This window comes from Numida meleagris, chromosome Z, assembly GCF_002078875.1.
Source record: "Numida meleagris isolate 19003 breed g44 Domestic line chromosome Z, NumMel1.0, whole genome shotgun sequence".
Taxonomy (NCBI): domain Eukaryota; kingdom Metazoa; phylum Chordata; class Aves; order Galliformes; family Numididae; genus Numida; species Numida meleagris.
Window position 1 is genome coordinate 73,658,872 of NC_034438.1, and position 19,815 is coordinate 73,678,686.

Sequence of the window (19,815 nt, forward strand, 5' to 3'; positions counted from 1 at the left end):
CAGAGTACAAATATTTGCGACAGAGAGCTTGGTGGGGTACATTGCCAGATCCACGCTTTCTTTTTAGCTCTACTTCACTGTAATACGTTGGAGAGTGGAAGAAACATCCGTTGTTTTAGTCTGCACTCCATTAAAACATTTGCTAGTTTAGTAATGACAATAACAAATGTTTTTCTTCCTCTGGCTTTGTAATGAGCGTGTTTTATGGAGGGATGATGTTGCATGTCTGCAGGGAGGTTTTGCACAGCTTTCTGGAACAACATGTAAACTATCAAGCAGGCCATTCAAGTGCAATCCTTGATTTTATAAAGGCTGTACAAGGCTTCATTCTACTACAGCAGCAGGCTGCACTGACCTGCCACTTGCTTGTTGGGTTCTCCTCCAGCCTGCACAAGGCAGGCGTGTCCAACCCACACAGACTGCAGTGCAGCTGGCCCCTCAGCACTGAGCATCGGTGCACGATGCACATCTGGGCTGAAAGTGTGGGGCCAGCTCAGGTGATGGCAAATTGGTTTATGATTTTGATATACTGGCTAAACACAGCCCTGTGAGCAGCAAAAAATACGCAGCCGTGCTTTCCATTGGGATAAAGGAATTTGAGAATAGGTTTCAAGATTGCTGAAAAAAGGATCAGTTTGGGGGTTTATTTCTGACTCCATTTTTAGTCAACATAAATACATTACTTGCAAATTTTCAAATGGAATAAATTGAGTTGCAATCAAAAGTTGATCTTGCCTCTTTGCCAGACTTCTACAAGCCCTCTCTTACCAGAGAGAAAAAGCCCTTGCTTCACAGTCATATCTTATTCATGTCATTGCTTTTTGGCAGTACGTACATTTGTGAACAACTGTTTTGAAGGATGAAGTACAGGAAGAATAACATTTCATCCAAAATCTCTGACTAACACCTTGGGAAGTCATTGAAGGCTGGAACCACTGCCATTGAACCAGATTGATGCATAAGTTTTGCGGGAAGAAAGTCACATATCCCACCAGTGTTATGGTTTTGGTTCCTCTATTTTTTATACGTTTTAATAAAAAACACTAAAAATTAAGTTTTGTTACTTTATGCGCATTAACTATATTGTATATTTTATGAGGGCTGCTCTGAAAGTAATGCCTCCTATTGTATTATGTTGGCCCACAATGTCAGAGGCAGATATTGGTGGGATGGCAGTAGAGGTTGAACCTTCCCAACAATATTTCATTACATGTTGGTGCTGTGTGACAGTTGGCAGCAGAGGGGCAAGTCTGACAGAATGCCATCTGACATGAAAGTGCATGTGAAGTAAAGGTGCGGAATTGAATGCCTGCATGCAGAAAAAACTTGCCCCCATTGACATTCATGGACACTGAATGTTTGTAGACACCGAACAGTGCATGCTTGCACAGTGAGGCGGTGGGTGGTGTGTTTCAGCAGTGACAGCAGTGACAGTGCGTCATCTCTGCTGGTACAGATTAGTACGAGCACAGCATGTGGGCTCTTATTCATCACTGGTGAAAATGCATAGCTAATGGTGGCGACTGTGTGGAAAAACAGCGTTTTGTAGCTGGGAATTTGCTCCATCAAACAGTGTTATTGTGCTCTTTGTATCAGTTGTAGTTTCCATGGAAATAACTGGGAGGCATTACTTTTGGAGGGACCTTCCTAATTGCGGCCCAAGGCAGTTCCTTTTCGCTCAGCGTGACCGAACCATGGTTGGATGCCCATGCAATAAAGTATGCTGAGAAGTCCTCTGAGTGCTGCTCGGGATGGTGCTGAGCGCCCGAGGCTGATAGCCATGCCCCACAGCAGGACTCTGCTGCCTCACATGTTCCTCTGCGGAGCGGTTGGCAGCCAGGTGTCACCTGGACAGACTGACAGGTCGTGGCTGTGTGTTAGCTTACAGATAGGTCTTGCACAGGAGAGCAGCTTGTGAGGCTGGCTGATGGCTGTCCTGTCTGCGGGCAGCCAGCTCTGCCCTGCAAAGCAATTGTGTCTGTGCCCTAACTTTGCAAGCATGGTCGTGTACAGAGAAAAGTAAAGGCACAATTGTGTGACTGCATTGGTATTGTGCCACAGTGACGTCTAGCACTCAGCAGTTTTTTGCTGGTATAAGGCTTATATTATAAGGCTTTTACTCCTACTGCATGCTTGTAGTATCCATATTTTGCTTTGATTTTTTTCTTTGCTTTGTTCTATATCTAACCTGAAGATTATTTCTAAATAAAAGTGCCTATTAAATAGGTATTTTTAAATGGTCCCTTCCCCCTCCCCCCTCCTCCTTCACCCTCAAAAGAAAAAAAAAAAAAAAAAGAAAGAAAACCAAAGAACAAAAGTTTAGGGAAGGATTTGACAGTAAGTCCTTCCTGTTTCTCCATGTGATGTAGTGATTTAGTGATCAGATCCAGGATACAAAGTGTATATGATGGAGGGATAACACTCTTCAGTCCTTTCTTCACTTTGTCTCCCATTTGCCAGCTTGGCTTTAAAAGAAAGCTCAACTACTATCCATGTTAAGATACATTTGAATGAAACCTAGATGACAGTGTTCGGTGAGTCATGGTCTTTTCCCTCTTGAACCTTCCTAGAGATGTCCAAAATTAAAAGCAACATAGACTTAAAGATATTTGAAAGTAGCTAGACAGCATGCATCTTCTGAACTGTTGGACTGAAGAAGGATTTCTTGGTCTGATGTCTGTGATCCAGTGGGCCAAATAAACATGAATTTTAGGTGGTTCAGATGATTGCTTTAGCTATTGGAGCGGGCACAACCATAACATCATTTGACTATCCTTTATGTGTCACAAGACCTTATCACCAGAGTAAAATACCAAAAACTCTCAAGCCAAATCTTTATGATGAAAATCTGCTGTTCGTTATATTGGAAGTCGTACGGGAAAGATAGCTTTGAGTACTTAAACACGTACGGGCTGTGTCTGAGTTCTCTGTGTACAGACTGATTGTTTGGCAAATTGTATTGTTACATGTACGCATTTTGGAAGCCCTTAGAAATCATATGGTTTGGACAGATTCTTCTGTAAGTGCTCATCTGTAAATGTTACCTGTAAGCTGTTAGGTGACCTTAATGCATTTAAGAATTGAAGAATTTTAATACATTTAAGACTGGGTGACAAGAGATAATATTTGTTGGCATGCGGCTATTAGAATTGTTCCAACAATGAATTTCTCTATGATGCACATGAAAAAAAAATGTCATTTGTCATTGTACTGTCTTTATTAATGTTTTTATTTAAATAGAAAATGAAGTTGCCCATTTACCACATAAATTTCCATCCATAAATCAGTCTCTGTCAGCACTAAGAAAAAAAAGATTGGCCTTAATCCTTTTTTTCTTAAAAAAAAAAAAAAAAAAGAAAAAAGAAGAAGAAAACAAATAAATGAAAAAAAAATACATTCACTGTTATTTCATACTAGCAGTCTATGACAGCAGGGAATAGTCTTGTAGAAACTTAGCAGTTTGCCTTGTTTAGCGTGATAGATATTTTTGTGCATAATTCTTCGTGTGCAGCATTTGGACTGATGCCAACAAAATTGATCTCATAAAACTGAAATTGCCCATAGTGCACCAAATCCCTGCACACACAAATGTAGTGTAAGCAAACTGGGTTTTCGTTTGTTTGTTTTTAGCTTTTTTTGAAATATCACAGCACCATTATAGTAAGTTTGTCTGTTGTTTTCAGGTTGATCCCCTGTTTACAGTGCCTGCACCTCCACCTCCAATTTCCAGCAGTATCACACCTCAGATTCTGCCTTCCTACTTTTCTCCATCTTCATCCAATATTGCAGCACCAGTTGAGCAGCTTTTGGTACGGACTCGTTCAGTGGGTGTAAATACTTACGAAGTTGGAGTAGTAACAGAACCCGAATGCCTTGGACCCTGTGAGCCTGGGACCAGCGTGAACTTGGAAGGAATTGTGTGGCATGAAACTGAAGAAGGTAAACTGTTTTTTCCATTAGGCTTGTCTGTTAGATGTCTTAACGAGGAGACTCTGCCTGACTTACTAGTCTGTGGGAACACCATAATGTACAGTGGCAATCATAGTTGTTAGCTAAGCTAGCGGATTTTTCTTATAAAAACAAACGGCAGATTTTTTATTACTTAAGCAGTCATATTTTCCAAATGACCTACCATGTAACCCCAATTAACAATAGAGTTGTTTCCCACTGCTTTGTTGAGAAATGTATATGAAGAAGAAGCTAGCAGAGTGGCAAAAGTATGCTGTTTAAATAAATGTGCATGAGGAGAGGAATGCACGTGAGAGGCGTGGATTTATGAATGGCTCAGATTAACGCTTAAAAAGCTGAGAATTTTGGAGCGCAGATACTGTTAAAAAAATTACACCAGTTTATATTGAGAGAGGCCCCAGAGACCCCTCAGAAATTCTGATTGTTGCTATGATAACTTTGCCATTTTGTTGTTTGAAACATGCTACATGAGGAAAACGTTCTAAGAGAGATGTTCCATCTGGTGAAGAAGTGCTCTCTAAACCAGAGCGATTTCTGTAATACCCTTTGACAACATTCGGCCAACTAGGAGAGCTGGAGAGCTTTGGCGAATAATAAATGTGATTGTCTGTGGTTTAGAACAAAGTAGAAAGAGGATTATACTGTGATACGCAGATTTTTCCATCTTGGTTTCAAAAGCTCATGATTAAAAAAGCAGCTTTCTCTAGCTAATGCTAAAAATACTGCGTGTATGCCCTAACCTACTGCAATTTTTGTTTTAATAGTAGTGGATTTCTCCAGTTGTAGCTGTTTGATAGCCTTCCTATGATTATTCTTCTGTTTGTTTTTGACGATTATTTAATTCTTAGTGGTCTACCACCCTCAACTGTGAGAACAAGATTATTTACAAAAGGATAAAATGAAAGAGTACAGCAGTGTGTTGCTTCATGATAAATCCTGACATCCTGCAGACATATGCATAATGGCATTTGGTCCTTTGCAGTGATATATAAGACCTCACCTAAGTGCTCTACACTGTCCTCTCAAAAATCAATAGAGAGAGTCAGATTTACTCGCTTTTATATGCTTTCATCCATCCATCTTTCTCTCTGTGTATGTCTACAGCAGATTCATAAGGTGCATTGATCCTTTTAGATTGTTTTTAAAGCACAGTATAAATTCAGTTTTAAAATATCCCTGCAGAGATGACTGCCTGTAGCCACTCCAATTTTCCTTGACTTTCCTGTATTAACTGGACTTGAAATGTGTGGGCGTTAACTGTGGCAACATGAAAGAGCAGTAGCTGTTAATAGTGTTATTCTTGCTGAATAAACTAAACTTCTGACCCCCAGTGAATTTAAGAAGCCCGTCTCGTTAGAGGTTTGGCACCAGAAGCATTAAAAAAAACTGCATTCTTGTCAGGATGACATTCCATTTACCAGTTTCTCAGCACTCCACCGGTTTAAAAGCTCTTGTTACTTAGTAGAAATTAAGTCCCTTAACCTTTTCCCGGTTTGTTTAAAACAATTTTCTGAAACAACTAAGAGTTCTATGGTGGCGTGTTTGAACATGATGTTTCTGAATGTGCCTGTTTTCACGGCTTTACAAAGACTGTTTTGCAACTCTGCTTCTGCGAGTGAGCACGGCAGTACATGCAGTGGGATTTAAAATTGTCCTGGAAATGTAGCTGCCAGAATGCAGATGAAGAGTCTAAAAATAATGGATACAATTTTGTGCTGCACGGTTTGTACTGTTGTCTTTTATATCATACTGTTTTAGACTCTGCTAAAATGAAGAAAATATCGTAACTTGTATTCTGTTTTTCCCCAGACCAGTGTTCACAATCAAGACTCTATTATGAAAAAATGAGTTCCTAATGATCAGTTTTGCATTTTAATTGAGTTTTTCTGTTTGGAGCACACATATGTATATATTTAGCTGTTTTCAAATTTTTTGACACGTTCATGAAAGCAGCTATGTAGCAGCTTGCATGAAACAATTTCTGCCAAATTTTAGAAAACGGGATGCAGATGGGTCTTCTATTTATCTGTAACAGAAGGATGATTATCAGACACTCATTTTCTTCTGTTATGATTCTGACTTTAATTAGTCCAGAACATGACCTTTGCTAAAACTGGTGTAAATCCAGAATACTCTGAAATCATAGTAACTGGTGAGATCTAAAACCGTCTTGATGTTCATAATGCCCAATTGAAATATAAATTTCTTTGGTGATATCCATATGTTCCTTTTATATTCGCTTCATTCACTGCTTTCCAAAGCCTACTGAAAACATGCATGCAAACTGACATCAATCTATCCATAAAACTGATGGCTTTTTTAAGGTAGAAGAATTCTAAGATGCTAAGGTATGAAGATTTCTGACCTTGCCTTGTGTTTTGAGATATGTGAATTATTTTGTATCTGATTTAGCCACTCTGTAAGGTGAGTTGTAAGTTGAACAGAACAGGTTTGTAGGATGTCTGTAGGATGTTTGTAGGATGCATACCCCATGACATGTTGGAACTGTGACCCAAATGTGCTGCTGAGCAGCCTTCATATGCTGCAGGAGAAGCTAGCAATCGGGATGCAAGTGCAGAAAGGATGTGGGGATTACAGTTATTAAAAAAAAGAGTAAAGTGAGGAAGGTAAAATCCAGTGGTTCATGTCAAACTCACTGTTAATTCCAATACATGCTTTCTAGAGAGGAAGAACTAAAGAATGCATGTTTTGAAGGTTTTCAGTGTCTAGAGTAACCGATTTGCTATTAGGGATGCTAAAGAAGTTCCATTGCATTTCTTCTTCAAGGCCACAGGAATGGTGATATTTGCTTTTATTACTCATGGTTTTATGATAATCACTCCAAAGGGGGAAAAAAAGCTGCACTGGATTTCACACAAAGTCACGACTGATCAAAGAGAGTGTTGTTAGCTGCAGCTTTTTTTTTTTATTTTTTTTCCACAGCAATCAATTCAGTTGATTTGATGAGCAGATTTAATGAATCAGAGTCTTTTTCCTGGAGTGTTTCAATCCTAAGACGTGTAGGGAAGCTGGTGTCTGAAATCTGTCACATTTTATTTATTACAAGGCATCACAACTAATCATAGCTGTGGTTTTTTAGTAGAATTTACTGAGAATGCCTGTTATCATTTGAGCTTTTCTCAGTTGCATTACTCAGTTGTGCAGTGTTTAATTTCTACATAAGTATGCTGTCTGCATTTTTCTCTGCCTAATACTCTTGTTTAGGTATGTTTTGGGAAAAGTGGTCTAAGTGCCTAAATTTAAAAAAAAAAAAAAAAAGTTTTAAAGGAACTAGTTGATGTTACCCTATAGTAGTGAGAAATGGTCACCCCTAGAGTAGTGAGAAATGGTCACAGGCAGGACAACCTGAAAGCTGTCAGCTTGCTGTGGACATTTGGTACCAGAAATGACCATCCGGTAATAGCAGGGATCTGTCACAAAAAGCAACTTGGTAGTGTTATTGGAGTGTATTTATTTATTTATTTATTTATTTATCTGATATTCTGGGAAGCAGCTGTCTGTATTTCTATACTGTCTGTATTTCTATACTGAGAAATAAGGTTTATCTAGAATCACGTACTTGCCAAATGGGGTAATTATCTTCTGGGAAAACAGTTTTGAACAGAGCAGTAATTGTTTCTAACTACCTGGAGGAGATAAAAATGACCCAGAAAAAAAGGAAAACCACCAACCAGCTTCTCACACAGTTGCCCTGGGTCATGTTCTAGTTTTGGTTCAGCGTCTAGTAATAGAATCTGCCTGTAGATGTGAGAAGCACTACTTCTGACGATGTCTTGTTTGCTTGCAGACTGTGTAGGAGACAGCCATCCATCACCTTGCTGCCTTTGTGTGCAGAACAAGCTGTCAGCATGCTGTGTTGGAGTTCTTGCATTGCTGCACTGACATTCTCCATCTTGTGTGGTTTTGGGTACAACTTCCTGTTGTTGTTCAGTAAGAGAAAATGGAAAAATGAGTTGTATTTTTTAATGTGTTCTCTGGTCAGGACTCCCTTGTTGATTTTATAATGTGAGAGTTGTTGAGGGTAAGAAGCAGCAGTCTGAAGTTTGCTGTAATTAATTGTACTGGATCTCAGAAATGTGATGGGATCACCTCTAGGGTGTTCCAGATTTATGTTAGAGTCCGTTCTGACACTGTTTTGCAGTAGAACACTTAGATGAGACAGAGACATGCTGATACTTGTGGATGGGTTTTTCAGCCTGCCACGTTTGCATCTAATATGCATAGACATTCTGAAAGCACACCTGCTGCACAGAACTGAGGTTGATTCTTCCTTGTTTTACTATGTGGTATTAGTTTTGCAAAAACTATTTTGAAAGAACACAGTCTGTTTTAAATGTCTCTGGTTATTTATGTGTTCATACATGTTTGTATAAGTAAGGGTGTGTATGTGTGTATAGAATTAAAGGAATGAGAAGTATTCTGGCTGTCTCTGATACTCCTTAGCAATTTTTTTGTGATTTAACAACCACACTTTCCTACTTGCACATATACAAGGACATGAAGCCTATGTTGAAAAGTGTGTCAAAAATTTAGGTAAACAAATACAAAAATTAGAGAAAATTAGTTGTTTTTTTTTTTTCTAACATATTTTGTCAAAGAACCTTACAATAACACACAGAAATTCAGATAAATATAGTTAATAGAATCATAGAATCATTGAGGTTGGAAAAGACCTCTAAGATCATCTAATCCAACTGCCAACACTGTTGTCTTGAGCTCAGGCAAGGATTATAGAGAGAGGTAATGCTGTTTACTAAACTAAGCAATAAAGTTGAAAAAAAAGCCAACAGATAAGCTGTCAGGCTGTGCACGTTTATATTCTGCCCTTTATGTGCAGTGTCAAACATTAACTTGCTGGCTACAGAAAGCAGTATCTTGGTATTCTTACCCATTATCATCGCTATAGAAATGTTACTATTTTCATGGGAAAGAAACTCTAGGGTGTTCAAAAGTCAGGCTTGTCCGTGTTAGATAAACAGTTTTGTCCATGTTGGAGAAACACTTCATGGAGGAGATAGCCTTTTTTGCCTATCTACATTAAGACAGTGCTCGAAATCCAGTTATTTTCTACTGTCATGCAGATAATCAGCTGAGATGTATGAGTGCTAGGCAGTATCAAAACATAATCTGTTCACAAAAAGCCTACACGTTTAGATTCTGAGGTTTTTTTTCTTCTTTCTACCGTCTGTGAGATCAGAGCCAGTAAATTAATGGACTTAATAAAGCCTGAGATACGTGATTCTTTGTAGGAATCCACTGCCTCACTGTTTTAGGTTCATGGAGCGTGATGCCTGGCACACATCACATAGCAACTTGTAGCACACAACAAATTAGGAAGCCATAGGCTTGCAGAAAAGCTAGTAGTGTGTTTTATGGGAACTATACCTATTTTACAAGAGAAGTTTGGGAGGTTTTATTTAGGGATGTACACAGGCTATCTGAGAAAAGTTTTTTAAGACTTAAATATTACAGGACTTGGACTATGAGAGGGACTTTAGCAAAAGGTACACTGAGTTTGTTGGGCCTAAGGGGCCTTCTTGATCATCTCACTGTTGTTCCTGACCTTATCAGGGTATGTACACTTTATGGATGCAAACACACAGTGATGGCCAGTGTGGGAGGAAAGGAGTGCTTGCTCAAATCCAGTAGGGCATTAATTTCATTTTGACGTATTTTATGACAGTTATGTTTGTAGCCAAAATGCTTGTTTTGAGATAGCCACAAAGTGAACTCTGAACAGACTGTTAGGCATACCTTTCAGTTTCCCAATTAGTCTTCTGCTTGCTGTCTATTTCATAGAATCATCACAGAATCATAGAATCTTTTGAATTGAAAGTGACCCTTAAAGGCCATCTAGTCCAGCACTCCTGAAATTAACAGGAACATCTACAGCTGGATCAGGTTGCTCAGAGCCCTGTCCAACCTGACCTGGATTGTCTCCAAGAACGGGGCACCCACCACCTCTCTGGGCCTGTACCTAACCACATGTATTGTAAAAAACTGCTTCCTTATATTCAGTTTAAATCTCCCCTCTTTTAGAACTGTAGAATCATAGAATCACAAATGTTGGAAAAGACCTCCAACCATCCACCAACCACCAATATTTCCCCACTAAACAACGCATCTCAGTACAACATCTAAACATTTCTTGAACACCTCCAGGGACAGTGACTCAACCACCTCCCCAGGCAGCCTGTTCCAGTGCCTAACATTTTCTTCAGAGAATAAATCTTTCCCAGTACCCATCCTGAATCTCCCCTGGCGCATCTGGAGGCCATTCTCTCTTGTCCTATCGCTAGTTATCTGGGAGAAGAGACCCCCACGACCTCCTTTCAGGTAGTTGTAGGGTGTGATAAGGTCACACCCGATCCTCCTCCAGAGTAAACAATCCCAGCTCCCATTAGCCACTCCCTGTATGGCTTGTGCTGCAAACCCCTCACAGCTCCACTGCCCTTCTCTGGACGCACTCCAGGGCCTCAAAGTCTTTCTTGTAGTGAGGGGCCCAAAATTGAACACAGTACTCAAAGTACTGCCTCACCAGTGCTGAAACCATTTCCCTTGTCCTGTCACAATAGGCCCTGCTGAAGAGTCTGTATCCCCTTTAGATACTGACAGGCTGCTGTCAGCCTGTCCTCATGGGAGTGGTGTTCCATCCCTTGGATCATTTCTGTTGCCCTCCTCTGGACACGCTCCAACAGGTCTATATCTCTTCTGTACTGAGGACTTCACATCTGGACGCAGTACTCTAGGTGAGGCCTCACCAGTGCAGAGCAGAGGGGCAGGATCACCTCCCTTGCCCTGCTGGCCACATTTCTTTTGATGCAGCCCAGGATACTGTTGGCTTTCTGGGCTGCAAGCAATATTTGATTGTGTTTTCACTCTAAATAGTTGAAGCAGATATTAATTTGAGGGGCAAGTCCCTATGTTATCCATATAAAAGTGGTTTTAAGGTGTTAGACTTGCTCTTATGAGCCAGGTATACAAGGCTGAATTGATGTAGTTTTAATGAGTTGCCATGAATCAGCCAGCCTACAATAACCAAACCTTTGCAGGCTCCTAGTTCACAGCAAACAGTAGATAAATCGTGTCAGTATAAACCTTCTCAGTGAAGGAGAAATGCAGAATGGATTATAGATGTTCCCTGCTGTCAGAGCTATAGGTAAGAGATAAATATTTTGACCTCATTTAATTTAATTCTGATTCTTTTACAGAGCACTCCTTTTGTTCAGAAATGTTCAATTAGACGCTAATTTGAACATTAATTTAAGTTTTAGGCTGTTTATTTTGGTGATATAAAGCATCACAGATAAGTGAAGATATGTGCATCACCCCTTGCATTCCTTCCTTACACAGCTGCTTCAGACCAGGAAATGTGCCTAAAGATGTTGTGTTAAATGTTAAATTTGGGGTTTTAATGTCAGCTTTAGTCCTTGAACATGTATGCACTTTAGGTTTCTAGGTAGTGTTAGTCCTACAACATTGTTTAGAGATGCTGTGCACCTCTGCTGCATATAGTGATGCATAATTTGTTTACTGCCTTATGCCTGCCTGTCTTATTGCTCCTCGCTTGCAGATACAGATGTGATGCTAAGCAGAGCATGGCCATGGTTCATTTGGAGTAACTGAGTGAGAATATCCAATGTGTCTTATTTTGCCAGGGTAGTAATAGCCAGTCTGTCTACAGAGAACTGGCAAATGGCATCTTCTGTGGCTCAGTGGGAAGACCAGCTTGATATAACCCAAGGCATGAATGAAAAGAACCAACACATTTTAGACAATGCTTATATTTTTGTGTTTTGTCTGACTACTGCAGAGGAGGTCTCCCTGCTCTGTTTGTACATAGAAATATATCCCTTCTGCAAATAAGCATATGGGGGCAGGGAAGGTGCACAGAAAAAGGAAGGAGGATAACTGAGGTTAGAAATGTTTGTGTGGAGCTATTTAAATGTGAAATTGAGCCTGCTGAAGCAGTGAGGATAGGAAGACTAAAGGAGTTGCTTTAAGGAAAGCAAGTGTTTTTAGCTGTTAGCGCTCAAAACCAAAATCTCAAGAACAGGTGATTGTTTAGAAGTGAGACCAATACTCTACAAAATACTTGTGACATGTGGTGCTTGGATTTGAGGATAGCAGGGGAGAGGTTGACTGCTGTTGAAGAAAATGTGTCTGCATGCAAGTGTTTTCTTACTGAATAAATACCACTGCAGTCAGGAATGAAAGCACAATGGAAGTGATATCTTTAACAGGTGTGAGTCAGAAATTTAACTACTTATTTAAAGATGTCCTTACAGTCACTCAAATTTTGTACATACTTAAACCAATTTGGACAAGTTGTGATTGTCTAGTTTTGTTACACTCCTGAATATTGCTCATATTCTGCAGTATGGTCAATGAGAGTTTCTCCCTGTTAGATGACGGTATGCTTTTCATTCAGAAAAATAGCAGTTTAATAAAGGAAAGTATATATTTTTAAATAAAAATATTAATCTTTTTTTGTTTCCTCTTCAAGTTCTCTAGCAGAAAGCTGCTCTTGGCACTAGGACTCTATTCTGTAAGACCAATGTAAGACCAATGATATCCAGCTTTTCATTCTTTAGAATCAGTGAGAAGCTTGCATTTTGTCACCCTGAGTGCATATTCAACATCCTTTCTAGTTGTTACCGATGTGATACTAACTTGCTACTAGTCTGGAACTGCTGGTGACATGAGACAATCAAAAAAGCAGAAGAAAAACCTCAATTTAAAAATTTTTAGCAGTGAAGTTCTTTGGCCCTCAAGGTTACTAAAAGATTACAGTTTATATTTTGTTTTAAGACAGGTAGAGAGGAATAGAAGAGGTTGAGGGTGAAGAAAAAGAATATAGAAAAAATAAAAGCTCAAGGCAAATAGCTTTCTTGATTTAGACTGAAAATCTAAGTCTAGATTTATTAAAGCTAGTGCTGCAATGGAAACTACAACTGAGGTTCATCAATTTTTATCCCTAAGTTCCATGAGATTTACAGGAAAAAAATAACACCTTGGATAAAAAAAATAAAAATAAAAAACAAGGCCAGAATTTGAGCTCTTACACTTTAATTCTATATATATTTTTCGAAGGAGGTATCAACTTGGTCAGAAGAAGTACATTTACATAAAAATTAGCACCCTTTTGTATTTTCTAGCTAAAAATACAAATCTTGAGGAGTTTTTGAATAGATGTACCTGTAGAAATAAAAGCTCAAAGAATTAGTTTTAAGGCCTCTATTTAAGAAGATTCAGTCACACACACACAAAATAAAGTATTATTTTCAAAAAGCATTCTTTTCCCCTACATTTTTTTGATAGATTTCAGTTGTTAAATTAGTTTACTAGGACTTTGCTTTACATGGTATTTTAGAGTACTTCAGAGATTTTGTTCTGAGTTTTTTTAGTTTCTGTTTAGTCATAACATCTATATTAGGTTTTTCTCCAGTAATTTAGCAAATGGTATAAAGATATCCGAAAACATGGAGTGAAGTTAACTTATAGGGAAATGTCAACTGTTAACGCTGAGAGCAAGCGTTGTGAAGAAAGACTTCCAGATCAATCTTTGGTTAATCTAGAGGTGTGCTTTTCCCCAGTCAGCTTAAAACTTCTGCATTTAAGTAGGTCGAAACAAGTAATTATGTTTTACTGTCTGTTTACTTTCCCCTACAGTGACTGAGCCTATACTGCTTAACCTTGCTTTCCTACAGAACTGGCTTTTGTGGATCTTCTAAAGCCTGAGGGAGGCTACGTGACCCCTAGTTGGGAGATTTTATAAGTTGAAAGAACAGTCTCAGGTTTCACTAGAGGAGCTGTTTTCCTTCAGGGAAGAGAGAAACTGATGTCAGTTTGTAGAAGAGTATGAGTTATGGATTTTAAAACATCATTACTTTCATCTTGTTCTCTACAATTTTATTAAATTCCTGAAAAGTGTGAAGTATCTTCTCAAAAAGTCTGATTTCTCAAAACTTTTTACAATGAATTAATTTTTGCTTCTTCAGAAATTTTGTTCAAGCCAGTATCAGTGGCTGTGAAACCAGTTCAGTTTATCTGCTTCCAAGCCTATTTCTTCAGAAGAACCATAATGCACCTGAAAAAGTCTCTCATATTTCCATTGTGGTATGAAGGAAAGAAAGAGTCTTATTAGTTAATCTTATAAAAATTATGAATTCAGTGTTTATAAGTACATCAGATGAGTGTGACTCTTAAGTGGCTGTGTAGTTCTTTGATGATAGCCACTTCCTGAACTTCCTCAACTTGTCCGATTCTTTTGCCAAAGCATGGACCCAGCTAGGCCCCATTTCCTCCTAATTAGAGGGCTGTTTAAGATGGGAGTGAAACATCTTGGGTTTTGAAACATAATGATATAGTATTTTGTTTCTATTTAAATTGGCAAGTCAGAGTTTTTGGAAGGGTTGCTAGCTGAGAAAATGTTCAAACAGTTCTGATGAGGGGAGAAACAAAGGCAGCAAAGTTTGCTTTGCAGATGCTGATGTGAGGCAGAGATACATCTAGAGCGCTTCCAGCTATAGCTGAAACAGAGCGTGAAAAGCCTGTGGCATTTGCTTAACAACATACATTTTCTTTCAGGGGAGTTCTTTTGCAAGCTTCCCATAACCTTCATGTCTTACTCAAGAGTTGTCTGCTAGACTTTGTCTGTGTCTGTGTCCCAAGATCTGTTCAGATTTCACAAAGCTGAAGACTAAGTTCATTTCTTCATTCTTATCTTGACTCTATCTAATCAAGTGACTTAGTGAAGGAGAGGGACTTATGAGGGAGTTTGCTTTAAGACTATAGGTGGTGATCAGGTTACAAATAGTTCCTTTGGTCTAGACAAGTAACTGGAAGTAACATGGAGAAAATGTTTTTGTATCCTCAAAGTGTTATCTTCAAGGAGCACAGTTAGCAATGCTGTTGTGAAAACCAGCCTCCATTTGGACAGACAGCTTGATGCATGCAAAGCTACTAATTTGTCTTCAGCTTCAAGGAGATTAAGAGTCTTTGCATTGTTGGCAGTAGCACACAATGTAATTGTTATCCTGATTAATCTTCAGTCTAGCTGCACTGGCTGGTGGCTAGGAAGGGCTAGAATGTTTCCTGAATTAGCTGAACCAGACAGCATCTCTGGAAAGATGCTCCGGGACTTCTCTGACTTAGTATTTTACAACACTCACAGTTTTTTGGTGATTAATCTAGGCACGTAGAAACCCCACATAGGGAGAAAAATAAATGGGTGAGTCTGAAAAGTAAATGACAGAATTAATGTTCTTAAACTGGCAACATTACTTGGTTACTGGGGGCTCACTGTAACAGATTTGCTTTCATCTATTTTCTGCCTCTTTCTTCCACAAAAGCAATTTTGTAAATCTACGATTTTAAAATACTTCTAAAAAATGAACTGTATACCAAGAGATTTGTTTGCATTCCTATTATTCAGTTGAGTAGTGTTTGTGGACAGCAGCTATTTACACTTTGCAATTTGGGCCATTAACATACCAATGACGTAAAGCTAGTCTGATTCACCAAAACCTCTTCAGAAAAGGGATATGGCATATCATTGTGCAGTTAATTTATTCAGTCAACCTAATGGTTAAGCTTGGGTTAGCCTTGAAGGGTACATTTCATTGCTGGGAAACATTCTTGGCTATGAATGAATGCATGAATAATCTTCCTTTGAACTTTAAGATGCACAATAGACACAATAACTCTTGAGTTGAACTTTACAAGCAGAGTGGGCTGATTTATGAGCAGCTGTTGAAAGTGCTCCTAGTCAAATTATTTTTTAATCTGTGAAGTAGGAACCTGTAGTATATTAATTACTGTAAACCATTGCCATGGTGGACATAGGAAAACTATGCAAGTCTTTGCTATGAGCTTTTAATTTACAGATTAAAACAAAAAGTAGTAAATTTGACAAGACACACTGCCATAAACTGAGAATTGTTTGTCAGGGTGCCAGCAGACAAGTATCTGAAGGTGTTACTGCCAGCAACTGTTCAGCCTGTTGATCTGTGTAGGTTACCTCCCATTTAGGACATGTGCAAGGATTGTGTATGCTTCCCAGTGCCAGCAAGTTTACAAACCTGCTTAAGTGCCAGTTTCATTTTATGTTAATTCTGTGATTGAAAATGACCAAGGATCTGGCATGCATTTAATTTTTTACTCTCATTGTTCAAAAGTTTCTGGTAGATATACAAGAGGGGCTAGCATCACCAACTACATCAAGATTGTGTTGAGCTTATCTGCTGGGAGGCTTAGTTTGCTTCTAAGATCAAGAGAAGTCTGTTCTGTGATCACCAGCAGTGGCTTGGTGCGGCACCTTTTCAGTGCTGGGGGAGGGAACTGTTCTTTATTTCTGGGATTTTTTGTCTACCATGTGCTGTGCTAGGACATATGTTGGTCATCGTAAGACATTCTACATTATTGAAGTTGTATAATAGGGTTTGTATTTTAAGGAGCTCTTCTCAGAATTAGTTGCAGAAGAAGCAATTTTATTTTATTTTCTGATAGTTAACAGACCAAGCAGATGGGAGAGCAGACCTGGAGTAGTTTCTCTGGCTAGCTGCCACGATTCTGTGAATTTTGATTTGTGTGGATATGTAACAGTTTTGTTTTTCCCTTTTTGAAAATGTATGCTTGTAAGTCTTTGGGAAATTAGTCACTGGTTTTCTTTTAAACGTGCACTTGTAAAGCAAATGTTGTAGCAATGTGCCATGCAGACCCAGTGTTGTGTCAATTAGGAAGTGTGGCATCAGCAAACTCCATTGGCTGTGAAAGGCTAAAGCACTCTTCAAAGTATCATTCCTTCAGAGCTCTCCAGAGAAAACATTTTAAAAAATGACAGAAATTTGAACTGCACTTCAGGACACTTTGACTGCTACAGGAACGGGATTCGTAATTCTGCCCAAATGAGACTTTGAATGCCATTTGACCTTACCCTGTTTTGAATTTGAAATTAACGAGGCATTCACATTTGCAAAATCTGCATTAACGGCAATGTATGATTTAATGAAAAGTTGGAAATTGGAAATTTAACATTCACAAGGAGAAAGATGAAAAATAGAACTTATATTTCACTTTTGGTCTCTCCACTTTTCCTACTTCATGCACCTTCACACTAGAATGATCTGAAAGAAAAGAGTCACTTAAGCATTTAATAACCAACGTATTGTTGATGACATCGCCCTAATTACACACCAGGAGAGCTACATTTAACTGTAAAAAATGTTAGGGATTTAAGCTCGTGAATGGCAGCCTGGGTCATAGGTTTTTTTTTTTTTTTTAGTATCCTTTTCCCTTGGAAATCTAAAGAACTCAGATTCTCACTATTCAGCATGTGAATCCTGGAGATCAAAAGGCCTTTCCTTCAAAGAGTTCCACGTTGTTATTTAAATGGTAATTGGTTCGGTCCATAGTGTGACTGTGAGCATTTTAACTTTAGTGGGTTTTCATTACTTTCAATTCCCTGCTTCTAATGGAGGAGGTGATTTGGAGAATGACAAAGATTAACTGCAGATTTGGAAGCTAGTTATCAGCGGCAAGAGCTGGTAACTTTTGGGAAGACACAGATGCTATGAGAGCAACACGTGTTCTGTAACAAATTATTTTGCTGCTGTGACAAGCATTGCCTTCTTTACTGGTGACTTTTAAATATGGAGTAGTTCCTCGATGACAGGTGAATGTTTCTGCCGGGTGTAGACTGTGGAGGGATAAACTATAGCTTTTGTTACTTGCCTGAATACTTTTGTTCCAATATCATAATCTTTGGAGAGAAGGTCTTGGCCACAAAACTCTGATCTCCAGGCAAACAGTGTTTGAAGAGCAGTAATCTGTGGTGAATCTGAGATGTTCAATATTTTCTAGATAGAAAATGTTATGGCTTTGTGGTGTGTTTGGAAGACAGAGTCATTTTGCTGTAATTTCTATTCACTCCTTGCTGATAGGGATTTTGATCTTCTCTCTGGTAAGGTCTATTACCTTTAGCTGTCTGTGTGATGAAGAATTGTGAAAACTGCTCTCCTTGTTACCCAGAAAAGGCTCAGATACTTCACCAACAAGTGTATTGCAATGCCACTGCCACTGTACTTAGCAAACTGAAGCTGATGGTCTCTGAAGAGTAAGTGAAGACATGTCTATATGTCTTGTGTTTGGTGACTTGGTTCTCATTCAACTGGAAAACAAAAGACCCTTAGATATAGTTACCTCTAAAATGTCTGGGTTAAGAGGTCTTCATGCGAAATATTAAACAAGAACCTACAGGCCTCGATGAGAGAAACAAACAGATGAATGGCGTAAGGCTCAAAATGCAACTGTTGAGTTTGTGTGAGGGAGGAGAGGCCTCTGAGCAGTCTGCACGAAGGCCTTTGTAGTGGTGATGCAGCACCACCAACTGCATCAAGACCCTCTCTGTTTCCCAGTATTGCTAGGGATGTCTTCCCATTCACGTGTTCATCTTCCACCAGTGTTAGACCACCCAACATCACATCTAACTTGCAGCCTTTATGCCCCACAGTCTTTCCCCTCTGCTCTGCCAGACGTATGGTGCATGTGCATTCACGTTTTTGCTTTCTGTTCACGGAGATATCCAGCTGGGAAAATATAGTGTGCACAATACTCTGCCTTCAACAGGCATTTCTTATAAATTGCAACAGAAACACCACTGTTGGAGGCTTAATGACAGGTAGAATACAGCTCTACATATCAAGTCTCATCAGGACACAGAAACTATTGTTAACAAATATCCAAACAGAAAGGGTTGGAAAGCGAAGTTCTTATATAAGAATAACTTGGGGTGGTGGTGGAAACATTTTAAATGGATTCGTTGAAAGCTGCTTTTTTTTTTTTTTTTTTGAATAAAAGCCTTGTAAGAACTGACTCGATGCCTTCAGCATTCACTTATTTTCTGAATTGTTACTTTAGAAGACCTCACAAGAGGTTTCTGTTCTAAGTAGTGGAGGAAAAAAAAAAGGGTAATGCAAGTTTTTCTTCATTGGTCTTTAAAATAACCCTCACCTCTAAGCTGATTCCTTGAAAAACTTTTTGAAAGATATGTAACAGTTAATTGCTGCTGTACTACAAGGTGTTTATGACAGAAATTTCAGGTCAGCTGCTGTGCATTTTTTTATGAAGTACAGGTTTGGTGGAAATAGCGTGGTTAATAGCATTATGTCCCTAACCATGGATTTAATTGTTTCCATTTTGCCCTTAGCTCTGTTTAGGCTCAAATCTTGTCCAAAGAGCCCCGCGACAGTTTAAGTTAGAAATACATCACAAAAGTGAAATGTTCAATGTGAAAATGAACTCGCTGACCCGAGGTTTTTTGTTGTTGTTTAAACTGGGAAAGCTGGGATGGGAATACTGAGCCAGGTAAGATCAGAGACGCATGGTGTGTATCACAGGTTGCTCTGTTCTTTGTGACAGTGGCAGACAGGACAAGAAATAGTGAACCTAAATTGTGGCAAGAGAGACTCAAGTCAGATATTAGAAACATATTTCTAACAGGAAGGATAATGAGGCATTGGGATAGTCTGTCTGGTGACTTAAGGAGGCTGCCATTAGAAGAAAGTCTGTGCAGACACCTCTCAGAATAAATGATTCTGATCAAGAACCAGCAAGGCAGGTGAACTCGACAACTTCTTGAGATCCCCTCAGCTCTCCAATTCTGTATTTCTTAGAGCCAGAGAGTTTATTGTTGATATTCATTGCTTTTTACTTGTCACACAGCAGTTTCCTAGGAAATTACATTATGTGTCACCTTTATTTTTTCAGCTGAACAGCATTTAGTTAAGTATTTTAAAATGTCAGTAAAAAGGAAACCAGGGCTAT

The 19,815-nt window shown here is 39.0% G+C and overlaps 1 protein-coding gene across 8 annotated transcripts in view; it reads left to right on the top strand.

Moving 5' to 3' along the window:
* The window catches only part of ZNF608 (zinc finger protein 608), a 103,616-nt gene that overhangs the window by 40,733 nt on the left and 43,068 nt on the right, over positions 1–19,815 (top strand). For all 8 annotated transcript variants that reach the window (XM_021380056.1, XM_021380055.1, XM_021380057.1 and 5 more), the window contains one exon: positions 3,684–3,939. In XM_021380056.1, the coding sequence (XP_021235731.1) occupies positions 3,684–3,939 (256 nt within the window). The remainder of the gene's footprint in view (positions 1–3,683; positions 3,940–19,815) is intronic.